We start from the raw sequence: 26,718 nt of genomic DNA, 5'->3' as shown, positions 1-26,718 counted from the left end.
AAATTATCAACTAATTTGACTTATTAATAATTTCACATAATTTACAGTAATTGGAGCAATTTATATTTAAATATTTTTAAAAATAATTACGATATATACATTATTAATAATAATTTATTATTTAATTAATTAATTCATAAGTTGTATAAAAAAAAAAAAATTAAATTAAAGTAAAAACTAAATATTTAGTTGATGAATTTATAAAAAAAAAAAATTTATTTTTTCAAATGAATATAATTAATACTTATTGGAAAATTAAAAAGTGAAAAATTATTGATTAGATATTAATTAAGTATTTACAATGATTTTAGCTTACATAATAATTACTAGTGTATATTTATTTTATTTTATTTTTGACTATTTAAAGCCATGGATGCCATGAGGGATCCATTCTGCAAAGATTATCATGACTGTTTGCAGCAGCAACAAGTGTACTGACTTTGCTATCTGTACCATCAAAATTAGCAAGTGAATTTAATCTTGAAACAATTGAATTAACAGCTCGTGTAACCATTGTAATAAGTATCTCGCCTTTTGCATCAGCTGGTACTTGCATTGTATTTTCAAAATCTTCTTGTTTTTTATTATGATCAGCAATAACTTCATCTCTAAGTATTGCTCTAAGTATTGTGTGAACTTTAAAATGTGGTTGAACAAGACAACGTGCTGTTGCAATTGCTGATGCAGTTAATGGTCCTGAAACACCTGAGACAAATTAATTTCAATAGATACATTTTTTTTTAATTTGCTATTAAAACAAATTCAATAATAAAATAATATTTATGTTAAAAAAAAAAAAAAAAAAAAAAACATGACTTACCAGTATTTGTTAAAAATTCAAGAACATTTGGAGTTAATCTAAATGGAACTGGTCTTTTGGCATCAAGTTCACCAGCTGTGTTGACATCAAATTTAAAGTATGCGACATTAATTAAACCAGAATCTTGATGAATGTATATCATATCAGGATTTAGTCTTGTTAAATGTAAAACATACTCGGCAAAACATGCCAGTGACAATTGTAGAGTAAACATTTTTCTAAATGTCCAATAATCAGTAGCAGCTGGAAAAGTTTTAATAGCCCAATCACGTAGCATTGTTCTAGGCACCATTGTCGTGCCAACGTCATTTAAAATATCTCGTAATACTTGATGACTTGCTTGAGCTCCTCTTGCTTGTACAGTTGCTAGTCTCTCGTAATATTTTGCAACTGGTGCATCATGTTCAATTCCCAGTTTTGTACATCCTTGTTTATATATATCCAAAAGTGATACTGATGCTGGATTGTCTTCAACAAGACGCATTTGTGGTGATACAGCAACAACACGAGGTACAGTAAAATGCAAAAATCTACGTGATGTTTCTTTTTGTTTAGCTAAATAATGATTTAGCATACGTAAAAGTTGTAAAACTCTTTCTTCTCTTCTAGCATCACCTAAACCAGCATCATTAACAACAAGATATGGATATAATTTACCATTGTGTCCACGTATTCTTAATCTTCTTGCAGCTGTATTGTGTCTTTGTACAACTTCAACTCTTGGCATAAATCTTGCAATTCTTACATAATAATGTGAATGTTTTGGTAATAAAAATTCACCTGGTAATTCAACTTCAGCTGTTTTTAAACTAAAATTACTTAAAAATCGACATTTTTCTTCAATTAAAAATGACTTTGGTAATTGTTTTGTTTTTCCTTCTAATATTTTTATCCATTTTTTTAATTTACTTATTAAATTATGAAGTAAACGTGCACCAGGAAGTGTAAAATCAAAATCAGATGTAAATTGTCCTTTCATTTTTTGAAATACTGGATCTTGAACAGTTGCTTGTGCACGTCTTGCTAATGATTCTGATGCTGCTGAACCAAATGTATTATTTCCATTTTGTGATGATGATATATTTTCAATACCAATGCCAAATGTTGATACAAGAATTTTAACAAAATTTAATGTATGAGGTGTTATTGTTGCTTCAGAAACAGCACCACGATTTTCAAATGCAATTGCATAACATTTAGCAAGACCAAGACGTAATTGACGAAGTACTTCTTCATACCAAGTTTCACGAAACCATACCATTTGATCGACAATACCCTCAAGACTTGATAATATTGTTGGATGAATATCACGTTGCATATGCATAATTTTTGAGCATCTCCACATTGGTAAAGTTGCTTTAATTGGTCCAGTTTCATTTGTATGTTGTCCACTTTGATGTTGAGTATTTCTTGAACCTCCTCCGTCATCTGTTCCTGTTGTACTTGTTGTTGTTTTACCACCAGCCATTTCAGCACTTTTGTATCTTTCTCGTTGTTCAATTTTTAATGTTAAATAAAGTGTTCGTATAGAAAAATAAACAGCTTGAGGAAACATTCTTCCAACTTGTGATAATAAATTTAATATGACTGTATTTTCATATCTTACAAGACACATAGCTAATTGTGGAATCCATGGAAGCCATTGAATTGGTGGTACACCAACAGCATATTTATCTAATGCTTCCATCAATGAAAATCTATCATCATCATATGTAAGAAGCCACAATACTTTAGCTAAATATTTTCTTGATTTTGATTCATTTTGATGACGACAAGCATGAAGGAAACATGTTATTGCTGATACACCAATTGATATTTGTCTTGAATCTCTTGTAAATATATGCTCTAAATAATCACCCCATAATGCCCATGCTTTAACAAGTGTATCATGTAATTGTACAGCTGCTGAAAATGCTTTATTTGCATCATCTGATCTACCAATTTGTGATAATAACATTCCTTTTAATGCATAAAATTCAGCAGTCATTTCTTTGGTAAAATATTTTAAATTTGTTGATTCAATAACTTCAAGACCCTCTTGTAATTCATTTTTTCCTGTTATTGATGCCATTTGTAAATAACATTTTACTTGTTGACGTATTTTTTGGAAACAATCAACAATTGGAACACTTGGAATTGTATAAATTCTTGATAATGAATCTAAACAAACACTTGTTAAATTATGTTTTCTTGCAATTTTACCAAAATGTATAATAGCTTGTGCAGATGCATGAACACCAAGCATTGAATGATTTGGTACTTGATCTTGTTGATTATCATAATGACTTGAAATAAATGTATAATGATGTTGTCGCCATGTAAATATATCAGACCAATGACTTAAATCATCAGCAATAACTGGTAATCTATTTCTCCATGTTTTAACAATTGCTTTCATATCATGTAATGATGATGATCTACCATGTAAAAGACCCTGATGTATTTGCATTGCTTCTTGTAATTCCATTATTTGTTGAGCTGCTTGTAACAATGGTAAATGTATATGACTCACAATATGAGGTAATCTTCGCCATTCACGCATACAAAGTCCAGATGCAAGTTCAACATATCTTTCAACAGCATTTAAATGTGGCTCTTCACTGTGACAAATTGATAAAAATCCACGATAAAGATTAACTTTCCATGCCATTTCTTTTGGACAATTATGTTCAACTTGTGATAATGCTTCTTTCATCATTGCCCAATTTGGAATTCTCCAAGAACTTTCAAGTATTAAAAATGGATTTCTTTCCATTTTTTTAGAACCATAATCAAGTAAAAGATCCCATTGATTTAATTCTTTAGCACAACGTATCCAGTGTTCTTCCCATAACAATGCTTCACGTTGTGTTTTAAATGGTGCTGGTGATGCAACATAATCTTGCTTAAATTTAGTCATTGCAACATCATATGCACCTTGTGCTTGTTCAAAAAATCCTTGTTGTTCTAATGCAGTTGCTTGTAAAGTTTCTTTATAATGTGCATGTTTTTGCCAAAGTCCTGCCCACATATCTTCTTCACATAATAATGAATACATATCTGATAGTGAATCTAATACTTCAGAATGTAAACTATTATCAGGCTCAAAATCATAACAATCAGATTCTCTTTTATTTCTTATTGAACTTAGTCCACTATCAAATGCCATTTGTTCAAGACTCAATGTCATTCTGTGCCATACATTATGTGATCTTCCTAAATATTTCATCAATGGTGGTCTTATTGCAATAGGTGGATCACAATGTGACATTGCTTCTACCATTGTTGCAATTGCACTTGGATGACAATCTTTTTGTAAAACATGATTACCTGAACAAACAAATGGTACAAGTTCTCTACTTAATGTACTATGTTGATGTTCATCAAGTAATGACCAAAGACGTGGAAACATATCAAGCCAAACAGATTCAGCAAGATTTGTATCCATATGACATAATTGAGCTATTGATTTTAATAGTTGTTCTGTTTTAAATTTTTTAGATAAATTAATAAATTCTGATTGTTTAGCAACTAATTGACTTATTGTTGAAACTCTACCACCAGTTAATTGTTCACTAATATTACCTGAATCAACATTAACAAGATCAAGATCTAAAATATCATCTTGTGAATCAGTATTATCTTGATTAACTGATGGCTCTTCTTTTATTGTCATATAGAGCATAAAATTTTTATGATCTTCTGAATCACCATTATTAATTATTGATAATACTGATGGTAAAAGAATATCAGAATTTGATAATTGTATTGTTGTTGTTGGTGATGCTGTTACAATTAAAAGTTCGATACATTGTTTTATCCAATAATGGGGTCCCATTGCATCCCAACTTTGACTACATATAATATAAAGAAAACGATCATGTAATTTACGTCTCATTGAACCATCAAATACTTCAAAAAATTTTGCACGTATATGTGGCTGTGAACATCTTAGACCACTTAAAAATGCTGGTTCTAATTTTGATGTTAATTCACTTGATTTAAGTGTTTCATCACGATAAACATAATTAATTAATTCTAAAAATTGTCCATTTAATTCTAAATCATCGGGAAAACGTTTTTCAACATATTGCATCATTTTAACAAGTAATATTGATTTTTCACGTAAATTTGGTGCTTGATTAATGGCTATTAAATTTTTATTTTTCATCCATTCTTCTAACATTCTTGTTATAGCTTTCATAACTTTAATATCTTGTGTTTTTTCAATTAAACCAACAAGTATTGTACCAATAAATGATTTTCTCATTTCTACACCCATAACAACAACTCTATTTTTAACTAAATCCAAACTAAGAATTAATAATTCATTAGCAAGTAAATTTGGTTCATTTTGATTATGCTGAAGATGATCTTTGGTCATTCTATGTAATACTCTCATAAATGGAGTTATCATACGATCAATATAACTTTGATTATTTGTACAGGCAGCTTTTAACATCATAAGTGTACCAAAAAGACTTCCAGCTGTGGCTGTTGGATTTTTTTCATATGTAGCAAGACCATCAAATATAAATTTACCAATTGTTGTATATAATGTATCAAGTTCATCATATTTTGATGCAACAGCTGATGCAGTTGGTTCTGTAGGAAATATTGTCATTAATCTTGACAATAAACCATGAACTAAACGTATAACTTTGGTATTTGTATTGTTAACACAAAGACCAAGTCCACGTTGAAGTGGCTTTATACTTGATAATATTTGTTCTCTTTTCATAACACTTAATAAAAATGTAACAAGTTCTAATGCCGTACAAATATTACCATAATTTGGTGTTGGATTTTCAACACTTGCAAAAACTTTATCAAGCCATGGAATTTTAAGATCACATGATTGTGGCCAAACATCTGGTTTTAAAGCCATTTTTAATAGTGTTACACATCTTCGTGATAATTGTTCACCTGGATTACCTTGTGCAGTTGTTGCTGCTGCTGCTGTTGTAGTTGATGATGATGATGATGATGAGCCAGATGCTGCTGCTACTGCTGCTGCTGCTTGTTGTGCTGCTGCCGCTGCTGCAGCTGCAGTAACAGCTGCTGTTGCTGTTGCTGTGGCTGTTGTTGCTGCTGCTGCTTCATTAACATGACAAGCAAGTCTCAGTAAAAAATTAAGTATAGCATCAGCATGAATACGTTCAATTGGTTTTGTTGATCCAGGCTCAACTGTTGGTTGTTGATTAACTGCAACTGGACTCGGATTTCCACCTGGAGTATTGTTACTTGGTACAATTGTACGTTTAATACCACCACCAGCTGTGGTGATATCATTATCTGGAGCTGATAAAACTCTTTTAACTCCTGTCATTGTTCCAGAACAACCAGCTTCACCACCCTCAGCTTCATCTTTTATTCTATGTAATTCCCATTTAATTATAACTTCAGACAATTCAACACCAAGTCGTCTATGTTCAATTGTTGATGTTTGACTAAATCCAAGTCTTTGAATTGAACTGACCATATGTTGAACTAAATGATGACGAACTGGATAATAAACTTTATAATGACGTACAACAAGTTGAAGTATATGAAATAATTGTTGCATTGAATGACCTTCTTCAACAATAATTTTTTTAGTCCAATGTGTCAACATTGTATTACCATCTTCCATTCTATATGGCATTGCAGGTGTTAATATTTCTAGTGCTTGTTTAACAACATTTCTTGCATCAACAGCATGTGCTTTTAATAAACTGTGAAATACTTGTAAAACAATTCTTTTATGAATTGCAAATTTAGCAATAATATGACTTAATAGTAAATGACCATGATATCTTGTTGTTGGATCAACACAATTTTTAACTAATAAACATGGCCAAGCAAATGTCATTAATCTACGTAATTTATTACCTTGACGTTTATTTGTAACATCATGAATATGCTGTGATGCTTGTTCAACAAGTAAACATGAAAATTGTAGTAATGATACTCTAACACAATCAGCAGAACCAAATGGATTATCAGGATCAATAATTTTACTTATAAATACAGATACAACATTTTCTGGATTATCTTGATAAGGCATTGGTGCACCACCAACTAATTTAACTCCTTCACCTCTTTCAAAACTAACAGCAAAACATGGAATAATAATTAATTGTAAAACTTTAGCTTTTAATTCTTGTGACAGATTATTTGTTGGAAAATGTTCAACAAATCTAAAAAATACAGCACGTTTCCATTCAATTGTATATTCTTGTGCAATTGTATTTTCCAAAAAATCGAGTAAAAATTGAAAATCTGGAATAAATCTATCACATACTGCACGTAAAAGTTGAAATAATAAATCAATATCATTTGTATGACGACAAAAATAATGTAATAATATTTTAACAATTAATTTTGGTTCTTTCCAACGACAAAAATCAACATTTTCAACACGTTTATGGAGAGCTTGATAATCATCATTACACCATATTTGTTTTAATGCTGCAATAATTTGTGTTTGATTTGATAACCAATCTTCATCAAATTTAACTAATACTGATATTATTTTAATTGCTTGATGTTGAAGTTCATTTTTATCTGTTATGGTTAAATTTGTATTTGTTTGTGATGAATGTGCAAGTAACATTGTTATTAATCTATTTGAACTATTTTGTAAAACATCTCTAAATGGTTTTCCATCTTTGTGTTTTATTAAAAATTCTAAAAATCTACTCCATTGTTGATCTTTAATATTATTATCATGTAAAAATAAATGTAAACTTTCAGTTGGATAACGAAGAAGAAATTTCATAAGTGGTAATCTAAATGGACTTGATGCTTCAATAAGTAATGATTTTTCAGTTTGTAAAACTTGTCGACAAAGTATATCAATAAATTTTGGTGTTGCTGCTGGTATTTGATAAAATATTTCAATAATTGTTGATATTTTTTTTTCATTTTCACCAGATTTTGATACACCTTTTTGTGCTAAAATTAAATTTTCCAATAATTTTCTTAAATGTTGTAATAATTGTTCACATAATGTTATACTAAATGTACTTGGAAATAATTGTGTTGAATATGAAAGTCTTTTAACACAATTTAAACTTAAATTTCTATGATCACCAAGAGTCAATAGCATTGGTCGTATTATAGCATGAACTAATTCTCTATCAATTTGAAAACCAGCTATAAATTTTTTAATACATTCAAATGCAGCTTCTTGTAATTCACAATTTGGTTTTTCTAATGCTTTATAAAGTACACCAAATATTTTTTCACGACAATTTGTAATATAATGACAAGCAGCAAGTGCTCGTAATGCTGATTTTCTTAATGGTATTAAATTTGTAACTGATTTATAACATGGAAGTTTATTTAAATTAACATCTTCTGCTTCTGATAAAGCTAATAATTCTTGAAAAAATACTTTATGTTCATTGATACTTAAATCAATTGTAAATAATCTTGGTTGTAATGTTGTACAAAATGTATTTCCATCCATTAAACCAATTTGTGCATTTGGTGGTTGATGTCTTAATAAATGTTTTTTAGGTGGTATCATATCAGCTAATACTTCTTTATGTATTTCCATAACTTCAGTAACTGTTTTATTTTGTATTTCAGCAAGTAATTTTAATGATGACATTGCTTGTTCACGTACAATTGTATGTGGTGATGTAACTTGTCTAACTAATTCATGTGTTACTTCATATATACTTTTATTATGTGCATCAATTAATTCTTTATCATTACTATTATTTTGAATAGCTGCACCAGAATTAACACAAACTCTTAACATTTTTTCTAAATTTGATTTAGCCATATCAATTGCACCATTTGATACTTCACCAGTTAAATCCATCATGACAAACATAAGTGCTTTTAAAAATACAAATAAATGATTTAATACCCATTTTATTGACATGTGTTCAAATAAAAATTTAATTGCAATACAACCACCAAGTTTTGCATACCATGCTCTTTCATAACATAAAGAACACATTTTTTCAGCAAGATATTCCATAAATGGTAATTGACAAGCACGTTCTTTACTACCAAGAATATTTGTTGATGTTTCAAGAATAAGAACAAGTGCTAAATGTCCAGGTTTACATAATTCTTTTTCTTCATGACCAATTATTATTGATAAAGCATCAATTAAAACATATGGATCTAAACCATTTGGTTTAATATTATTTGATGATGATGATATAACATGATGTCTTTGTATTGTTTGACAAAATGGTCCAGCTTGTTGAGCAATTGCAATCATAGTATAATGTCTAACAAAAGCTACCATTGTACGTATAACAGATGGACGTAGTTCTTTTATTGTTGTTGCAACAAATAAACCAGTAAGTGCTGTTGTTTGTACATTTCTTGCAACTGTATCAGAACATTTATAAAATGGTCCTTGTAAATGTGGAATTTTACCTTCTTTAAAACTTGTATGCATAAATAATTTACTGAGTGTTGTATAATCATCATTTAATTGTAATGATGAAATTAAACAACAATTTACAACTTCCCAACATTGACGACGATAAAATATATCAGTTGTATTTGTTTTTAATGCATTAAATGCTGTTTCAACAACTTTTTCAATTGAAAAATTAATTTTACTTGTACCATTTGTATTTGGAAATTCAGCTATAATAGATGGTGAATTTGTTTCACGATCATTATAATTAAGTTTTTGTGGCTCAATCATCATTTTTCTATTACCACCACCAAATTTACCAAGTACACGAAATGCAACATGTGCAACTTGTTCTGCTGGATTTCTTAATGTACGCCATAATGCTTGCATTAAATCAGCACGTACTGGCTGTATATGTTCATAAAGAAAATCTGGTTGTAAATTATCAACACATAATTCAAGTGTACGTAAACCTTGACTAACTAATGTATGACTACCATTTAAAGCTGATACAAGAGGATCCATAAGCATTGGTAAATATGGTAATAAACTTGAAAGTCTAACTGGTACAGTTAAACAAAGTTCAACAAATAAATCTTTCATATATTGTTTATGTAAACCAGATTGTAAACGATTAAGTCCTTCTAATAAATTTGGTAATAATGGTAAAAATTCTTGATATAATAAATCATGTGAACCACCACCAATTGATCTAAATAATGCACGTAAAAGAAGAAAATAATTATATGGTTCTTTTGCTGACATTGCAAGTTCCATTGATCTATTAACAATTTGATGAAGATGTGGTCTTAGCATATGTTCATTTTCAGCTGGAAATAATGATACACTACCAAATACTAATTTAAATAATCTTAAATATAAATTACTTCTTTCAACATTTGATCCCATATCATCCATACGTTCTAATAAATATTCAACTAATACAGTTGCAAATATTGGTGATGTTGTTGGATTTGCTAAAAATGAATTACCAACAATTTGTAATGCACAATTTTTAAATATTCTTTCAACCATATAATCAATTGTTGTTGAAAATATTTCTTGAAATGTTTGTGGATTCATCATTGAAAATACACCACTAAAATGTTCAAGTACTTCTTTTTCTTCTTTTGTTCTAACTGTTTGTGGTGGTGGTGAACGTCCTTGTTGTCCTTGTCCAGTACCAACTGTTGTTGGACCAATTGTATATATATCAAGTGCTTGTAATGCCCATTTAACTAACCTTATAAATACAAGTGTTTCTTTTGGTTGAAATTGTTTTGGTTGTATTAATTCACCAGTTTTACAATTTGCACAACCCCATGTTATTGTTTTAACACCACATACTAATGTTTTAACTAATGCACGATATTCAGCAATATTATAATTAGCAACTTGTGGTTGTGGAAAACCAAATTTTGATTTACCATTATCTTTATCATCATTATTAATAGTTGATGAAATTTCTTGTTGTACTTTTAATTTTGAATCTTCAGTTGTATTTTTTGTATCATTATTTTGACCAATTGATGCTGATGATGCTTTTGCACGATTTAATAACATTGGCATTTGTAATTTAGTTAATGTTTTAAATTTTAATACAAACACTTCAAGCATACGCATTAATAATTCTCTACCTTGATTACTATTTTCTGCATCACTTCTTTGACGTATACATTCAACTAAATTTAATAATAATTTACATGACATTGTTTGAATTGTCGTTGGAAGACTTTGATCATGTACATTTTTACTAAATAAATGTACAGCACGTTCAAGATCACTTAATGGTAATAATTGTCTAACATGATGAACAAGATCAGCAAGTGTTGAATAAGCAAGTGTTCTTATTGATTCATGTGTTGTCCAGCCATTACCTAATAACATTTGTTCATCAAATAATCTTTCCATATGTGGAACAAATTTTGTTTTTAAATCAGTTGCTAATATATGACGTGCTGCTATTAATAATTCTTTACGTAAATGAGCAACTTCCATTGGACATAGTGTTAATAAACTAAGTATACCTTTAACCATCATTGGACTATGTTGTGCTACAACATCTTGATATATTCTAATAATATATGCTAAAAAACTAAGTGTTTTTATTTGTGCACCCATAAAATCAACAAATACTTCTTTATTAAAACCAGGTGATAAACGATGTTGTGGATCTGGTTGAAGTGTTATTGTTGTCATAATAAGTGGAATAAAATCAGATACATCTTGATGTACATTTTGTTTATAAATTTGATACATTAATACAACAATAATTGGTAATTCTTGAAGTACTTTTAATGATAATACAGCTTTTGGTATTAAATTATATGTAACAATTGTACCATCAGCAGCTTTTTTATCACTTTGTATTGCTGTTACAGTAAATGTTTCTTTGAGTAATGCATTAATATCTATTTCAGATATATCTTTAACACGAAGAGGTGCACGTGGTTCAAATATTTTAGGTAAATTTTTTGGTAATTCACTGTATATTGATTTTACAAATTGTAAAAAATGTTGAATTTCTGGATTAAATGTTGGTCTATAATGTTTATGAAGTTCAATTATTATTCTTAAACAAACAAGTATATTTTCTTCATTTTCTGTTTCCAATAATTTTAACATTAAACTTAAAATATGTTTAACATAATGACGTAATGTTTCATTTGTCGGAAGACGATGTATCATTTCAAGAATTAATTTTCTAACTTGTTGAATATTATATTCAGATATAAAATGTGGTTCACCATCTTGAAGTATTTTTAAAAATATTTTCATAAGATGATCAAGAAATGCTGGATACTGAGGTGAACATATTATTACCTCAAAATTTTCTGATAATTCTTGAGCTGCTTTGAATTTAAGTTCATCCTTTGAATTTGGATCAGCCAACATGGACACGTATGACCGATATTTATTCATTTGACTGACGTGATCTGGTGACGTCATTTTTATATATATTTTTTTTTATGTGTTTTAATATTTATTTAAAAATAAAACCCTTCTGTCATTTAAAGTCCTGAAAAAAAAAATAAATAAAATCAAGATATTATTATTTGTTATTAATTTTACATTTACAGGTAAACAAAACAAAAAAAAAAAAAAAAACAATGACGTTGTATTATTTAGTAAAATAATAAAAAAATAATTGATTATACAATTCAAGGTCAACAGTAAACAAAGTCACTTGGTAACCAGATGAAAAGTTGAAAGAAAAAAAATAAACAGTTATCAAATATTGTTATTCAAAATTTTAAATATAATTCATTATTATTAATTAATAAAATACAACAATGGATGAAAAAACAATTGATTCAATATTTTCAGGCTCACTGAAAAGTTTGCCTCCTGTAAGTTCAAAAATTGTTCGAATATTTACGAGTTCAACATTTACAGGTAAATTTAAATTTAAAAAATAAGAATTACATCATTAAAATATGAAAGTATAATTAAAATATATTTACTCTTTTTTCCTCGTTTTGAAAAAAACAAAAAAGATACAACTATGGAAAGAAACACACTGATGGCACAATGTTATCCAAAAATAAAAGATTATTGTCGAGAAAAACATGGACTAGAATTTCAAGTTGTTGATATGAGATGGGGTGTTCGTGATGAAGCAACTGATGATCACATGACGACAGAACTTTGTATGAGAGAAATTGAAAATTGTCAAAGACTGTCAATGGGTCCAAACTTTGTTGTAAATAAATTAAAATATTATATTTATTATAAATAATTATAAAAAACAATTTTCTTGTTAATAATTTTTGTTCAATTTCAAGGTTTTCTTGGGACAAAAATATGGTTATCGTCCAATTCCTACATATGTTTTGAGCTCTGAATTAGAAATGCTCAGAGCTGATTTGGATTCACAAGGAATTGATGTTGAGGTATTAGATACATGGTACAAAAAAGACAGTAATGCAGTACCACCAACAAGTATACTTCAACCAATTTCATCAATATTAAAAAATTTTAATAATAAAAGAATTCCAAAACTTCAACAAGAAGATCAAGCTGTATGGTGGGATACAATGTTAAAAATGCAAAAATTATTTCGTAAAGGTGCACAATCATTATTTACATCTGGTAAATTTGATAAAGAAACAATGCATAATTATTTTATGTCTGTTACTGAACGTGAAGTTATTAATGGTGTTCTTAAAGTTAAAAATACTAAAAATCATTGTTTAGCATATGTTAGATATATTAATAATATTAATTTACAAAATTTAAGAAAAGCTGGATTATTTCTTGATATAACAAATCGTAGTTTAGATAATGAAGCATCAAAATTATTAGCAAATTTACGTGATGAAAGATTACCAGATAAAATTGAAGATGCAAATTTACAAAGATATACTGTTGAATGGATCGGAAGAGAAGGATTAGATACAGAAACTCATAGTGAATATTTACAACATTTTATAACTCATTTTTATAGAAATATTGTTAAATTAGTTGATAGAGCTATGAGAAAAGAGGATAGTTCAGCACAAGGACAAATTATAACTGAAATATTACAACATTTACATGCATGTAATAATTCAGTTAAAGTATTTTATGGAAGAGAAGATTCATTAGAAAAAATACGTATTCATATGTTGGGAAATTGTGAAAAACCACTTGTTCTTTATGGTGAGGGTGGATGTGGAAAAACTTCATTACTTGCTAAAAGTGCTGAATTAAGTAATAGTATTTGGTTAATTGGTAAAAAACCAATATCAATAGTTAGATATCTTGGAACAACACCAGACAGTAGTGCTTTAACACCAACACTTGTATCAATATGTCAACAAATATCATATAATTTTATGTTACCATTTGATGAAATACCAGATGATCTTGTTCCATTAACAGCACATTTTAAATATTTATTAACACTTGCAACTGATAAACAACCAATTTTATTATTTCTTGATAGTGTTGATCAATTAACTGGTGTACAAGGTAATAAACTATCATGGCTACCAACAAGATTACCACAATATTGTAAAATGATATTATCATGTGCTGCAGAAGAATCAAATCCATTTATATCACGTGATTATCATTTATTAAGAAGAATGATTGATACTGAGGATAATTTTATTGAGGTAACATCACTTGGTGAAGAACTTGCTATTGATATTATTAAAATGTGGATGAAAACAGCACACAGAGATTTAAATAATTATCAATGGCGACTTGTTGCAAATGCAATATCAAAATGTTCATTGCCAATATTTGTTAAACTTGTATTTGCTGAAATATGCAGATGGAGAAGTTATACTAAACCAGCTGAAACACATTTAGCAAGTACTGTTATGGATAGTATTATGATGTTATTTGAAAGAATTGAAAAACAACATGGTAAAATTCTTGTTTTTCATGCATTAGCATATATAACTGCAGCAAAATCAGGATTATCAGAATCTGAATTAGAAGATTTAATATCATTGGATGATAAAGTTTTAGATGATGTTTATCAATATCATTTACCACCAGTAAGACGTATACCACCATTATTATGGACAAGAATACGTAATGATTTACCAAATTATTTAAGTGAAAGAGAAGCTGATGGTGTTAGTGTATTAAATTGGTATCATCGTCAATTTCGTGATACAGCTAAAGAACGTTATTTTAAAAATATGAATATGGCAATGTATTTTCATTCAATGATTGCTGATTATTTTTTAGGTATATGGGGAGGTGGTAGAGCAAAACCATTTAAATATACAGAAATTCAAAGACACAGATTTAATTTAACAGATAAAGAAGGTGTTGCTGATCGTAAAGTACCAGAACAACCACTTGCTTTTTATTCAAAAGAAGGTAAATTATCACGTTATAATTTACGAAAATTTGGTGAATTACCATATCATTTTATAAGAGCAAGAAGATTTCAAGATCTTTTTCAAAATGTATTATTTAATTATAAATGGTTACATGCTAAATTAAGTTCTTGTCCATTACAAGCTGTTTTATCTGATTATGAAGATGCTTGTATAAATATTGAAGATCAAAATTTAGTAAGAGAATTAATGATGGTTGCTGATGCACTTAGACTTGGTGGTGCAATATTAGGTAATCATCCAAATATGTTAGCACCACAATTAGTTGGTAGATTATTACCAGAAATTGGTGGTAATGTTAATGTAAGAATGTTACTTCGTGCATGTGATGAAGATGGAACAAATGATTGTGCATTAATACCAGTTTATCATTGTCTTCATACACCTGGTGGTCCACTTAAATATTCACTTGAAGGTCATCAATTTGCTGTATTTGGTTTTGTTATAACATCAGATTATCGTTATGTTGTATCAATATCAAATAGATTTATAACATGGGATTTAAGTACAAGTGACATGACAAGAGATGTAAATCCAAAAATTGAAGGAATAATGCAACAACTTGTATTAAGTCCTGATAATCGTTATGCAGCAGCATATACAACAAATAATCAAATTATTATTTTGAATACATTAACAAGTGAATTTGTAACAATTGATAATCCTTTGACTGAAGAAATTCCAGTATGTGGTGTTTATATGATGAATCAATTTACAATTGTTTATGGTAATAATTGTTGGTGTAGACTTGACATAAGAGGAAATTTAATATCAAGACATAGTTCACCAGTTGATCCAAAATTTTGGAATATATTACAAGTTGAATATATAACACTTGATGATTATCATGTTATATATTGGTCAGGTAATTTGGAAGAATCATCAATGCAATTTCATACTATTAGAGAATCAAATATACAATTTGAATCATTGTCATTTCATAGTTCAATAGTATTAGATAATGAAAAAAAAACATTATATGCTTGTACAACAAAAGGTGATTATCGTGTTACAAAATATACTTTATCTAGTGATTTATTAATGTGGAAAAAAAAATATGATATGCCACGTACTTCAAATGATGAAAATGAATATTTATTACAACTTAAAATTGATAGAAATGAAGAAACATTATTAGCAACAACAGCAAATGGTTTTATTGTTTGGTTTTTTGAAGGAATAATTGAACCATTTAATTTAACTTTACCAAATGGAGTTAGAAATATTAGCACAAAAATGCTTAAATCAAATTCAATAATGGTATCAGCTAAAAAAAATTATGCTGTTGCTGGTGTTAGAAAAAGTTTATACATTTGGAGTTTAGATACATGTGATTTAGTTAAAATTCTTGATGCTCATTTTGCTAGAATTATACAATTAGAAGCATTGACAATTGGTAATTGGAATAGTGTTATTACATCAAGTATAGATAGAAGTGTTAAAGTATGGAATATTGATAATATATTTGAACAAGTACATGTTATTGATCGTCATGAATTACAAATTGATTCAATAAGTCTTGCAGAACATTGTAATTTAGCAGTAACTGTAACAAGAGGTTGTGTTGGAGTATGGGATTTACAATCTGGTAAATTAGTATCAAAGCTAGCTGATAGTCCACTTGGTGCAATTGTAACACATGCAGCAATAACAAATGATGGTAAATTTATTATTTCAATTGAATCTGGCAATGTAATAATATGGAATAGAATTTCTGAACAAGTATTATTTAAAGAAAAACAACAGGGTGTACAACAGTTGTCTTTATTTCAAGGATCAATGAAATTTATTTCAGTATCAAGACCAAATAATCCAGTTGGTGTTGAATGTATTAAAACAAATGCAACACTTGTAATGAGAAATATTCCAGATGGTAAAAATATATTTAATTTTGAATATCCAATTCGTAGTCATACTGGTTTACCATTTAGAAAAGTTGTCATGACATCTGATGATAATTATTTGGCAATTCCATCAGCCGAAAAATTAACAAGAGACTGTGTACTTATTCATAATGCAAAAACTGGTATATTTATTAGTAAAATATTAATTAAATTAACTGGTATTAAAGAAATTATAAGTATTGTACCAATGCCAAATAAAGCACAATGGATTGGTATTATTGGAGCTGATAAAGGTAGTATTGTTGATATTAATAAAAAAAAAACAATAAGAACATTACCAAGATGGAGTGGATGTATAAGTAAAGATGGTAAATATACACTTTATGCACCAAGTCGTGGAGGTTTAGAACTTATTGAATTAAAAAAAGGAACAACAGTTAAAACATATATTCCAAAAGTTGCTGAAGGTGTATTTACAGTTATATCAACTTTTAATAAAACTGATGATTATGTACTTTATTATCACAGTGGACGTAAAACAATAAGAGTTTTTAGATCATCAGACTGTGAAATGATTGCAAATTATCGTGTACCAGCTGAACTCAGTGCAATTGATACGACATATGATGGTAAAAGTATTGTCATGGGCACAGTTGATGGATGTGTTTCAGTATTAACAATTGCTGATCCAGCAAAACCAGAGATTCAAGATTATCTTAAAAATTTACCCTCTAGAGATGAAACCGTAAGAAAAATTATATATTATTTTTACAACTAGAATTAAAACAAATTCATACATGTTGCTGGTTTTTTTTTCTGTTCTTGTACGGGTGTGGTTAAAGTAATTGTTACTTTTTTTTTTTGATAAAATTAAAAACACACAAAGTAAACGAACCTTTTATATTTGATATAAAAAAAATAATAATACATTGATAATATCAACTTACATGTGAGGTTAAGCTCCCAGCGTCTTGGTATTGTCGGCAATTAAAACTTTTCTCATATTATTTGCACAGTTTTTTTTTTTAATTAAAATCACATTGTTTAATAGTTTATCAAATGTTTTAGAATATTTTAATATGATTGTTTAAATAAAAACAATAAAATCAATCTGTTATTATTCGTAGAGAAATTATTATTTAGATTTTTAGAACAGTCCGCGTGAAGGCGGTGTGTCAAAGTGCGCCAAAGCAGAAAAAAAAAAGAGCCACTACTCCACTAGCCAGGGGTAAAATTTACCAAAGTTAGTTTTAGAGAAGGGGACACGGAATCAAATGTTTTTAAGGAAGAGTGGGAGAAAGCTTATTCCCTTGGCTAAATCGTATTTTACCATTGGACGACATGAGGATTGAGGGCTCTTATTGGGCTCTTATTTGGCAGCCTAGTTCATTTGAATTCCCCAGATTGAGTCTAGTTATAAATCGGTCATTTCGCTTCTATGATAATTCCGTTTAATTTTAATGAATTAAAATATTATTAGCATTGCTGATTTAAAAAAAGAATTCATTCACAATAATAAAGTATTTTAATTTATAAAAATTAATGAAAAAGAGCAAAAAAAAAAACATTTGAGTCACACAAGATGGCACATCCACAGTGTGGGGAATTCTAGTTTATCCTAGGGAGCTTTTAATTAGTTCTAAACTTCTAATCTATTTTAGCAAACATAGAAATTATTTTTTAAAAAATTAGCAAAATTTGAAGTTAATCTTGAGAGTTAAAAAACATTTTGATGACAAATTTTCTCTAATTTAGAACAACTTTCATCTTTGGAATATGTTCTTTGCATCTAGGGACTTTACATTTTTCCATTTTTTGACAGTGTAAACAAGACACAATTTCGAAATCTTTATATAAATTCATATTTAAAATAATTAATAATTGTTTATAATGATTTAAATATATTTTTTCAGTGGAAACATAAAATGGAGAAACAAAAAGCAGCAATAAAATTTAGGGCTGCTGCAAGATGTGCAAGAATCACATATGATTTGACTGATACTGTCAAGTTTACTAATTCTGGACTCAAAGATGTTGATCACAATGAAGATGATGAAATAATTGAAAATTAGAAGTCATTCCTTAATTACTTTGACAATTTTTAATTAAATTATTTTCAATGTAAAATTAGTCGAATTAGTTGTTGTTATTAATAGAGAATATAATCTGTTATATTATTTCAATGATAAATAATATTAAATAATTTATTTACTGTAAAATTTTACTTGGCAATTGTTAAAAACAAAATCAAACAAATTTAAATTCAGCACATGTTTTTCTTTAAATTATAAATGAAATGAAAAATAATATATTCAAATGAAAAATACAGAGTTTATATTATCTTTTATTATTACTTTTTTTCTTTCATTATTAATTTATAATAATTGTTGTTCAACAGTTTCAATGACTTGTATTTCACGTGATTTAATGTAGGCAAGATCTAAGCCAATATGTTTTTCTCTTCACAATTTAACAGGCTGTTTGTTTTTTTCTTTACTTTCACATGCACATGATTGATGTTATTTAAAAAAAAACAAAATCTCTTTTCAATAAAAATAAAAAATAAATAAAAAAAAAAAAAATAACTGTTTGATGAAAGCGATCACTTTATTTACTATTAATTTCGATTGATTTTCTCTCATTAGTAAATAAATTTTTACACTTGACTCACTTTTTGATGCAAATAAAAATGATTTAGCCACCTTTTTATTGTGCAACAAAAGTATTCATCAATGATGAAAGTAAGTAAAATAATCTATTGCATATTTTTTCAAATAAGAATTGAAAAAAAAAAAAAAACAAAAAAAAATTATTCAAGGCTAATTGTATTTGCTGTTTTTGTTTAATTAAATTTCTTATTTCTAGTAGTCTTTTCTTTGTGTTTTGATGTATTTCAACAACGAATAATTTTTTTAGAATGATTTTATTTCTTTTATAGTTTTTTTTTTTTATTTTTCTCTTTTTTTTTTTTTTTTTTCTACTGAGTACTGCTTGTTTTTTGTGTTAGCAATTGTGGCTGTGGATCTTTTAGCAGTGTATCTGCTGATGATGCTGCTGCTACTGCTGTATCCTTTAAATGTTTTTCCACCTAAATGAAAATAAATTATTATCATTGTGATAATAAACAGTTACTTGAAATTTTAAAAAATATACTTGCCACTTTTTTAATATGCAAATATGGCTTTGACTCAATATTTCCTTGTATATTATCAACTTTATATGGTGGTACAATTGTAACAGTATTTAGAACAACAATATTTTGTCCAGACCACGTTATTTCTTGTATTGTTTTGGCAATAGCAATAAAAAGTTTTTGTCCATCTGGTGATACACCAGCTTGTATTGCTTTAACCATACGTTTTTTTTCTTCAATCTGATTACGTACTCTTGTATTTATTCTGTGCAAATTTAAACTTTGTGGTGGTTCAATCGGCGTTGGACTAACTTCTCTTTTAACTTGTACATCTGACACAAGTGATAAGTTAACTATATGCACATCATTAAGTGAAGATCTTCCAGTTGATGATGGGCATTCTGTTTAATATTTTTAGTCGTAATCATGACATTCAAATTAAGGAATAATCATAACAATAAATAACAATAATAATTAACATTTTTTTATATACACAGTATGTAGTGATTATTTATGATAAAAAAATAATTACTACTGAAATTTTATTTAAAAAATAAAGAGACAAATAACAATAGCATTTATAAAAACAAAAGAAAAAAAATATGTAACACTTGGTCAAGTTGATAATAATATACTCCAAAGTTTTGAGTCTAACCTAACTCAATTTTAAAAATTTTCAATGTTTAATCTAAAAAATGATCTTACAACTTGATGATTACTTTGTAATTTCTTTTTAAGATATAATTAAATGAATAGAAAGATAATATTAACTTGAAATTTTGATGAATTATTGTAATAATAAATAGGCTATTATTTACATCGAGCAAGGGCAGATGCAACATTCGTCACAAGTTAGTGTTTTACTAAAATTAACTAATGTAATATTTTTTTTTTAAAAAAGGATACGAAGTATTAACATTTTTGTTTGTGGATCAAAAGCCAACACTTCACCTTCAATTACTTTTTGATAACACGTTTTGCATGCCACCGTACTTCCAATTCCAAACCAGTCGCTAACGCCGGCCATTTTTTACTACTAATAATAAACAGCATATATATTGAAATACTGATAAATACAAAGTGTCGCAAATACACAAAATATGCTGATGGTGAAGTCGTATCTTTCTCTTTTTCTCTGTGTTTTTTTCTCTCTCTCGTTCATATGGAGCAAAATGGCAGACCCACGCGAAACCAGCTGATTAGAAATGGCGTTTTTTTGGTGCGATCATTTGTCAAACTAAATAAACACCAAAACAAAAGCTGTTAATTTACCGATATTTTACATTATTATACTGTTTTTACCTGTAAAAAACGCTATCGGTTCAAATGAGGACTTGCACAGTCAATCCTTTTTCGCGCGGGCCAATAAAAGTTGTCTTATCTTGTCTCAATTTTGTAATAAAACAATACAGAAATAATTTTAAAATTGCATAATAATAGTAGAAAATAGGGGTTAATATTAATAATAATTAATAGATAAATTTTTTTATAAAATATTATTGAAACTAATAATGATTAACAACCAACAAAGAGAAGATAAAAATTGATTACAAAATTATAACAGGTATTGATTGGTTCAACTAGTCAGTGATTCATTATTAAATTGACAAAATATAAAAATGATAAATTAAAGTTATACCTTCGATTTCAAGTTCAAAATAATATATTTAAAACATAATATAAAATATAAACTGTGGAATTTTCCTCTAGTGAATTATTAAACTAGCGAATTATTAAAACGAAAAATTCGCTAGTTTATTAATTATTAATAACTGGTACAAAAACAACTCCACAATTATTATACTTATTACATTCATATTCTATTCTAATGATCATAAAAAAATTATTATTGATAACTCTGATAAATACATTCATCTTATTTAAATAGATTTCGTTTGTTTTTACGTCATTTTTTGAGTAATATATATTGCTTTCGAAATTAAGCTAAATGGATATATGTTTCGATTAAATTTAATGATAAAAAAATAGTGTTGACATTAAGTTTTATCACAAGCTTGGATTAACAAGTCTGAATAAATAGACTTATTGGAAGCTTGTCAATTGATTAACTCACTAATCAGAGCTTATCAATCTCAACTTTGAAACGACTTGGTACATTTTTTGATACTTTATTTTATTTACAAGATAAACAACTTCAACAAACGTAAATTGTCATTAAACATCATTTCAAATTCAACAAACAAATTGTCTCATCAACTGATACATTATACAGCAAGTGAGTCAACTATACATATCTTGACTTTTATATGTGATATGTCCATAAAAAGCTCAATTTTAGTTGATAATAATTTTTTTATAAAACACACTTAAAAGTTTAATAATTAATTGATTGTTTTTTGTTTGTTTGTTTTTTTTCAAATTTATTTATGCTAATTAACTAAATTTAATTATTTAAAAACAATTAAATCTAGAAAAAATTTTTAAAAAAGCTATAAAACAATTGTACATTGTACAATTCCATTTCTTCTATTGATAATAACAGCTGCAGCAGATGTAGAAGTTGGTAAATCAGCAGCAATACTGATTAATATTTGTGTAAATTCTCCATCTCGATTAAAATCATTGTGAAATGTAACTTGTTCACTTGAAAAAAAACGTTGATATTCAATAACTAGATCTGGATAATCAAATAAACACATACATGTTGTTTGCAAAACTTGCATAATAGAAAGACGTCCATTTAATCGACACTCCTTTGAATTTTTCAAAAGACTATATTCTTCAAGTTTGCCTTCACTCAACAACATTTCTATTGATGTATCCACAAAATCATCAACCATTTCCCACTCCTTATGATATAAAAAAAAAAAACAAAAAATAAAAAGATAAATTATTAATCAAAAGTTAATTTAATTGTTATATTGTATTTTTAGTAAAAAATTAAAAATTGCTAATGGAAAAAAGCATTTTACAAACACGTGCTTGTACATGTATGTACATTGTACATGATTATTATGGAAGAATTTAAAGCATACACTATCAATAAAAAATTATAACCACTGTCAACATGCAATTTAACAAATAAAGCTTGATCAACAATACAGCAACATTATTAACAAAATATATACCAAAAGTTGTCAGTTATTTGTCATCAATAATTAAATATCAATAAGAGTTTATAATCAGCAACCTAGAATTAATTTACCACAATATACTCAAGTATCAATATATAATTTTAAAATTAATTTTGTATTGTGATACTGAATAATGATTTGATGTTTAATAATTACAAATTCAATTATGTGTTACGTACCACTTGATGTGCTGATTCTTCAGACAACATTTTATTCTATCAATAATGAAAAATACAATTTATTTTTGAGTGTATATGGTAAAGCTTTAGGCCTTTAATTTGAGCCTTAAAAAAACCTAGGTTAAACGTGCCAATAATCTGTGTGTATTGAATAACAATACCGGTGAAAAATTTGGTTAATGTTCTTCTGATTGTCAAATGTTGTTTGTCCACCAAGAGGGCACGGATAACTAAAAACAAAAAATATTAGAACTGATTTTTAACACACTTTGACATGTTAGCCGCGTTTTTCATCTGAAGTCTAAGAGTTTTTTTATTGATAATTTACATCAAAAACATGCTGTTAAATGTACCGATTATTCAATTTAATTTTAAATTATACATTTTTAATATTTTAATGCTACAAAAAAATACGGTTCTTCAAGTAACATGTTAACTTGTTTTTATTGTCATTTATTTAAGGTTAAAAAGAAGCATGGGTCATTGTCTGATTTAGTGACATTTATAACTTTGGTAGTCATGGCTACGAAGTGCAACAAAGTGTCATCTAAACGTAGTTAAATACATGTGTCTAATACTGTAGTGAGCATGCGTACATTTTTGGTGAAGAAACTTTCCCAAATTACTCCGTATTATTATGAGTATTATTACGAATTATTTTGTATTACTCCACATGTCACAACTGACCTAGTAATGAGTTAAATATAAGATTAACTAAACCTCACCATTTCTATCGAACTTTAAGACATTTTTTTTTCAGCTTTTGTAACTCTTTAGAACTTGAAGATTTTTTCAATCACAAGTAGGCGTATACAATTAATAATAAAATAAAATTCAATTGAAAATTGTTTGAGAAAGTTGAATAAATTATTAACAGATCTTAGAAAATTATATATAAAAAATTTTTCATATTTTCATTTAATACTTAAATATATTAATAAGATTAATTAGACTGAATTAGACAGTTGCGCAGTGAGTTCTGTAACTGTCCAGTTGACAATATTTCGGTAACTTACTGGTAAGACTGTAACAATGTACAACCGAATTATAGCGGTATACTAATGCTAATATAAATTGAACGAGTACTCTTTGGTCTTTATCTATAAATTACTTCAAAATTATATTAATATTTTTCAAGAAACGTTCCGGTAAATAGGTGCTTTCTTTCGGTGGTTTATTTTTTCCAATTTATTTCTGAGCATGCGTAGTTTAATGGTTGTGCATTAGCGCCGGTATTATATTTATATTTTTCTTGACATTCGTGTTTGTGTCCTTACCTAAAAATATTGGAATTTTAAAGTTTGACAATATTAATAATTTATCCATTTACTTTTATTCAAAAAATTCTATATTCTAATCGACGATTTGATTGAAAAATTAAACACTATCAGAGTTGCAAACGCATTCATTTTAATAAATAGAAAAAAAAATAAATTAGCTTTTAACAAGACAATTATAAATTTATTTAATCAATCTTTTATTCAAAAAATTTTGCAAGTTTTATTTTCTATATAAAACCATAGTGACAAGATTAATTGTATTTATTCTTGCTTTAGAATTGGCATATATATTTTATCGTTTTTGGTAGATTAGATTTATTATTTTCAGCATTGAGCCACTCAAAGCCAAAAAACCTAGAGATTCTAATCCATTGAACACTTCTTGTGAAAGAGATGTTAAATTATTATTGGCGATATCTAAGGTCTTGAGATTCGACAAGTTTTTGAAAATATTAGGCTCTAGACTTGTCAAGTTATTCGATTGTAACTTTAACAGTATTAGAGATTCCAATCCATTGAATACTTTTTGTGAAAGAGATGTTAAACTATTATAATTGATATTTAAACGCCTAAGATTCGACAAATTATTGAAAATATGAAGCTCAAGACTTGTCAGTTCATTTGATTCTAAATTTAAATCAGTTAGAGATTCCAATCCATTGAATACTTCTTGTGACAAGGATGTTAAAACATTATTACTGATATTTAAATCCTTGAGATTCGACAAGTTTTTGAAAGTATTAGGTTTAATGTTGGTCAGTTTATTTGATTGTAAATTTAACACTGTCAGAGATTTTAATCCATTGAATATTCCCTTTGGCAGAGATGTCAAACTTCTGTCGATTATATTAATTCTTGTGGTTGAAAAATCAGTACAAATGTCTGGATCGTAAAAAACAGAACTTGAATCACAAAAATATGATTTGTATGATAATGTTTTAGTTGTTGATTCGTCTCCAGATGTTTCATTCATCGATACACTGCTGCTACCAGCTTTTAAACCATCTTGGTCTAGCTCTGCTCCCTGAAATTATATTTTACAAATGATTGCATTAGAATTTTTTTTTAATCAGCCTATTATTTAAAATAATCAACAATCATTTTTAGTGTTCCGTAGAAAACTTATGTTTTTGTTTTTCATGTGACTTTTTGTTCTTTTGTGATAACTTTGGGACCAATTGATCGAATTGGCTTTCAAGTTGCTCATTTTGTTTTATTTTTTTTTGTCCTTTACTTTTTTTTTTATTCAACAGTATGTGGTGTCAGAATTTGTTTTTTTTAGATATTATTTTATAAGTATTTTATTTTAATTTATTATAATTTATAATTTATAAGTATATTATTTTAACTGACATTTTTTTATTTTTTAATTAATAACAAAAAGAAAAATTTTAATTTTCAATAAATTAAAAAAAAAAAACTATATATAGTCAAGTGCTCGTCGGAGTTTTTTTTTTTATATTTTATCAAAAATTTGAATACTTTTTCTTTATTCTTAATTTGATTTCTAAGTCATTTCGTTAAATGTTTTTTATTTTTTTCCGTTGTCAAGCAATATATGTGGGACTTTACGATTCAAAAAAAATATCGTGTGGAGTTTACTCATGAAGCGCCTTCGATTGAAACCTTAGTGGAATTGATCGCATTCAATATTTACAATTGGGCCCTGTGAGAAAATTTGAATATTAAATTTAATAAAGGCCCCCAAATAACCAAAAATTATAATGATTGCTTCAGAGAAAAAAAATATTTTTTAAAATTAATTGTATGAAAAACTAAAATGAAAAATTTTTTACATAAATCTTGTAGCAATCACCCTGAGGAACGGCAGGAACTTCACGAGATACGCTGTCAATACCAGATGAATAATCATTACCTCGTTTTCTCCTCTGTATGTAGTATCGCTGGCATTATTGCATGACATTTTGGATATAGTCTATTGTTATAATTATAACAATATTTACATTGCAGAACGATGCAACGAAAGTTCACTATTGTATTCAACAATTGCCACGTGTTCGTTGTTGAAATATGCCGTAAATAACTTTTTTTTTCATAGAATTTAAAATTTAATTAATTGTTAATATATATTAATTAATTAATGTAAATTTACAAGTTTGAAATTTTTAAATGCACTTGAAGGAAATCGCGGTATTTATTTTATTTCGAACAACCGG

General features: G+C 27.6%; 5 protein-coding genes across 7 annotated transcripts; 1 reads left to right on the top strand and 4 right to left on the bottom strand.

The window, feature by feature from the left end:
* Positions 1-99: 99 nt before the first annotated feature.
* LOC122852061 (transformation/transcription domain-associated protein) lies at positions 100-18,031 on the bottom strand. 2 transcript variants are annotated; one of them, XM_044151625.1, is made up of 3 exons: positions 17,802-18,031; positions 821-12,189; positions 100-705 (listed from the first exon to the last, which is right to left on the bottom strand). In XM_044151625.1, exons 2-3 carry the CDS (start codon positions 12,117-12,119, stop codon positions 362-364), a joined length of 11,643 nt encoding a protein of 3,880 aa, XP_044007560.1. In that variant the 5' UTR covers positions 12,120-12,189; positions 17,802-18,031; the 3' UTR covers positions 100-361. The 2 variants fall into 2 exon arrangements, with proteins under 2 accessions (XP_044007560.1, XP_044007561.1); XM_044151626.1 differs by having other exon boundaries at positions 224-696; positions 17,802-18,023.
* LOC122852064 (NACHT and WD repeat domain-containing protein 2) lies at positions 12,464-19,440 on the top strand. Its single transcript, XM_044151631.1, has 4 exons — positions 12,464-12,566; positions 12,668-12,873; positions 12,956-17,599; positions 18,768-19,440. Exons 1-4 carry the CDS (start codon positions 12,464-12,466, stop codon positions 18,924-18,926), a joined length of 5,112 nt encoding a protein of 1,703 aa, XP_044007566.1. The 3' UTR covers positions 18,927-19,440.
* LOC122852128 (protein LSM12 homolog) lies at positions 19,263-21,198 on the bottom strand. Its single transcript, XM_044151743.1, has 3 exons — positions 20,894-21,198; positions 20,012-20,388; positions 19,263-19,942 (listed from the first exon to the last, which is right to left on the bottom strand). Exons 1-3 carry the CDS (start codon positions 21,012-21,014, stop codon positions 19,832-19,834), a joined length of 609 nt encoding a protein of 202 aa, XP_044007678.1. The 5' UTR covers positions 21,015-21,198; the 3' UTR covers positions 19,263-19,831.
* A 582-nt stretch (positions 21,199-21,780) lies between these two features.
* Positions 21,781-23,745, bottom strand: LOC122852136. Of its 2 annotated transcripts, XR_006373795.1 has the most exons (3): positions 23,262-23,745; positions 23,077-23,138; positions 21,781-22,797 (listed from the first exon to the last, which is right to left on the bottom strand). XR_006373795.1 is itself a non-coding variant. In XM_044151753.1 (2 exons), the coding sequence occupies exons 1-2, from the start codon at positions 23,289-23,291 to the stop codon at positions 22,438-22,440; spliced, it is 390 nt and encodes a 129-aa protein (XP_044007688.1). In that variant the 5' UTR covers positions 23,292-23,745; the 3' UTR covers positions 21,781-22,437. The 2 variants fall into 2 exon arrangements, 1 of the variants encoding a protein (XP_044007688.1); XM_044151753.1 differs by lacking the exon at positions 23,077-23,138.
* A 1,088-nt stretch (positions 23,746-24,833) lies between these two features.
* On the bottom strand, positions 24,834-26,465 carry LOC122850952 (leucine-rich repeat-containing protein 15-like). The gene is made up of 2 exons (XM_044149994.1): positions 26,418-26,465; positions 24,834-25,565 (listed from the first exon to the last, which is right to left on the bottom strand). The coding sequence occupies exons 1-2, from the start codon at positions 26,463-26,465 to the stop codon at positions 24,834-24,836; spliced, it is 780 nt and encodes a 259-aa protein (XP_044005929.1).
* Positions 26,466-26,718: the final 253 nt, after the last annotated feature.

This window comes from Aphidius gifuensis, linkage group LG3, assembly GCF_014905175.1.
Source record: "Aphidius gifuensis isolate YNYX2018 linkage group LG3, ASM1490517v1, whole genome shotgun sequence".
NCBI classification, from domain to species: domain Eukaryota; kingdom Metazoa; phylum Arthropoda; class Insecta; order Hymenoptera; family Braconidae; genus Aphidius; species Aphidius gifuensis.
Note: the sequence above shows the minus strand (reverse complement) of the source record. Positions and strands in the feature narration are given on the sequence as shown.

What these genes read in the sequence shown, in the direction of transcription:
- LOC122852061 (XM_044151625.1), bottom strand. Translation starts at nt 12,119, where the DNA reads ATGACGTCACCAGATCACGTCAGTCAAATGAATAAATATCGGTCATAC. An exon ending in TGAATTTTTAACAAATACTG is followed by an intron (nt 706 to 820) that starts GTAAGTCATGTT and finishes AATTTGTCTCAG; the next exon opens with GTGTTTCAGGACCATTAACT.
- LOC122852064 (XM_044151631.1), top strand. Translation starts at nt 12,464, where the DNA reads ATGGATGAAAAAACAATTGATTCAATATTTTCAGGCTCACTGAAAAGT. An exon ending in TACGAGTTCAACATTTACAG is followed by an intron (nt 12,567 to 12,667) that starts GTAAATTTAAAT and finishes AAAACAAAAAAG; the next exon opens with ATACAACTATGGAAAGAAAC. An exon ending in CAATGGGTCCAAACTTTGTT is followed by an intron (nt 12,874 to 12,955) that starts GTAAATAAATTA and finishes TTCAATTTCAAG; the next exon opens with GTTTTCTTGGGACAAAAATA.
- LOC122852128 (XM_044151743.1), bottom strand. Translation starts at nt 21,014, where the DNA reads ATGGCCGGCGTTAGCGACTGGTTTGGAATTGGAAGTACGGTGGCATGC. An exon ending in AACAAAAATGTTAATACTTC is followed by an intron (nt 20,389 to 20,893) that starts GTATCCTTTTTT and finishes AATATTAAACAG; the next exon opens with AATGCCCATCATCAACTGGA. An exon ending in ATTTGCATATTAAAAAAGTG is followed by an intron (nt 19,943 to 20,011) that starts GCAAGTATATTT and finishes ATTTTCATTTAG; the next exon opens with GTGGAAAAACATTTAAAGGA.
- LOC122852136 (XM_044151753.1), bottom strand. Translation starts at nt 23,291, where the DNA reads ATGTTGTCTGAAGAATCAGCACATCAAGTG. An exon ending in AAGAATCAGCACATCAAGTG is followed by an intron (nt 22,798 to 23,261) that starts GTACGTAACACA and finishes TTATATCATAAG; the next exon opens with GAGTGGGAAATGGTTGATGA.
- LOC122850952 (XM_044149994.1), bottom strand. Translation starts at nt 26,465, where the DNA reads ATGTCATGCAATAATGCCAGCGATACTACATACAGAGGAGAAAACGAG. An exon ending in CATACAGAGGAGAAAACGAG is followed by an intron (nt 25,566 to 26,417) that starts GTAATGATTATT and finishes ATATAATTTCAG; the next exon opens with GGAGCAGAGCTAGACCAAGA.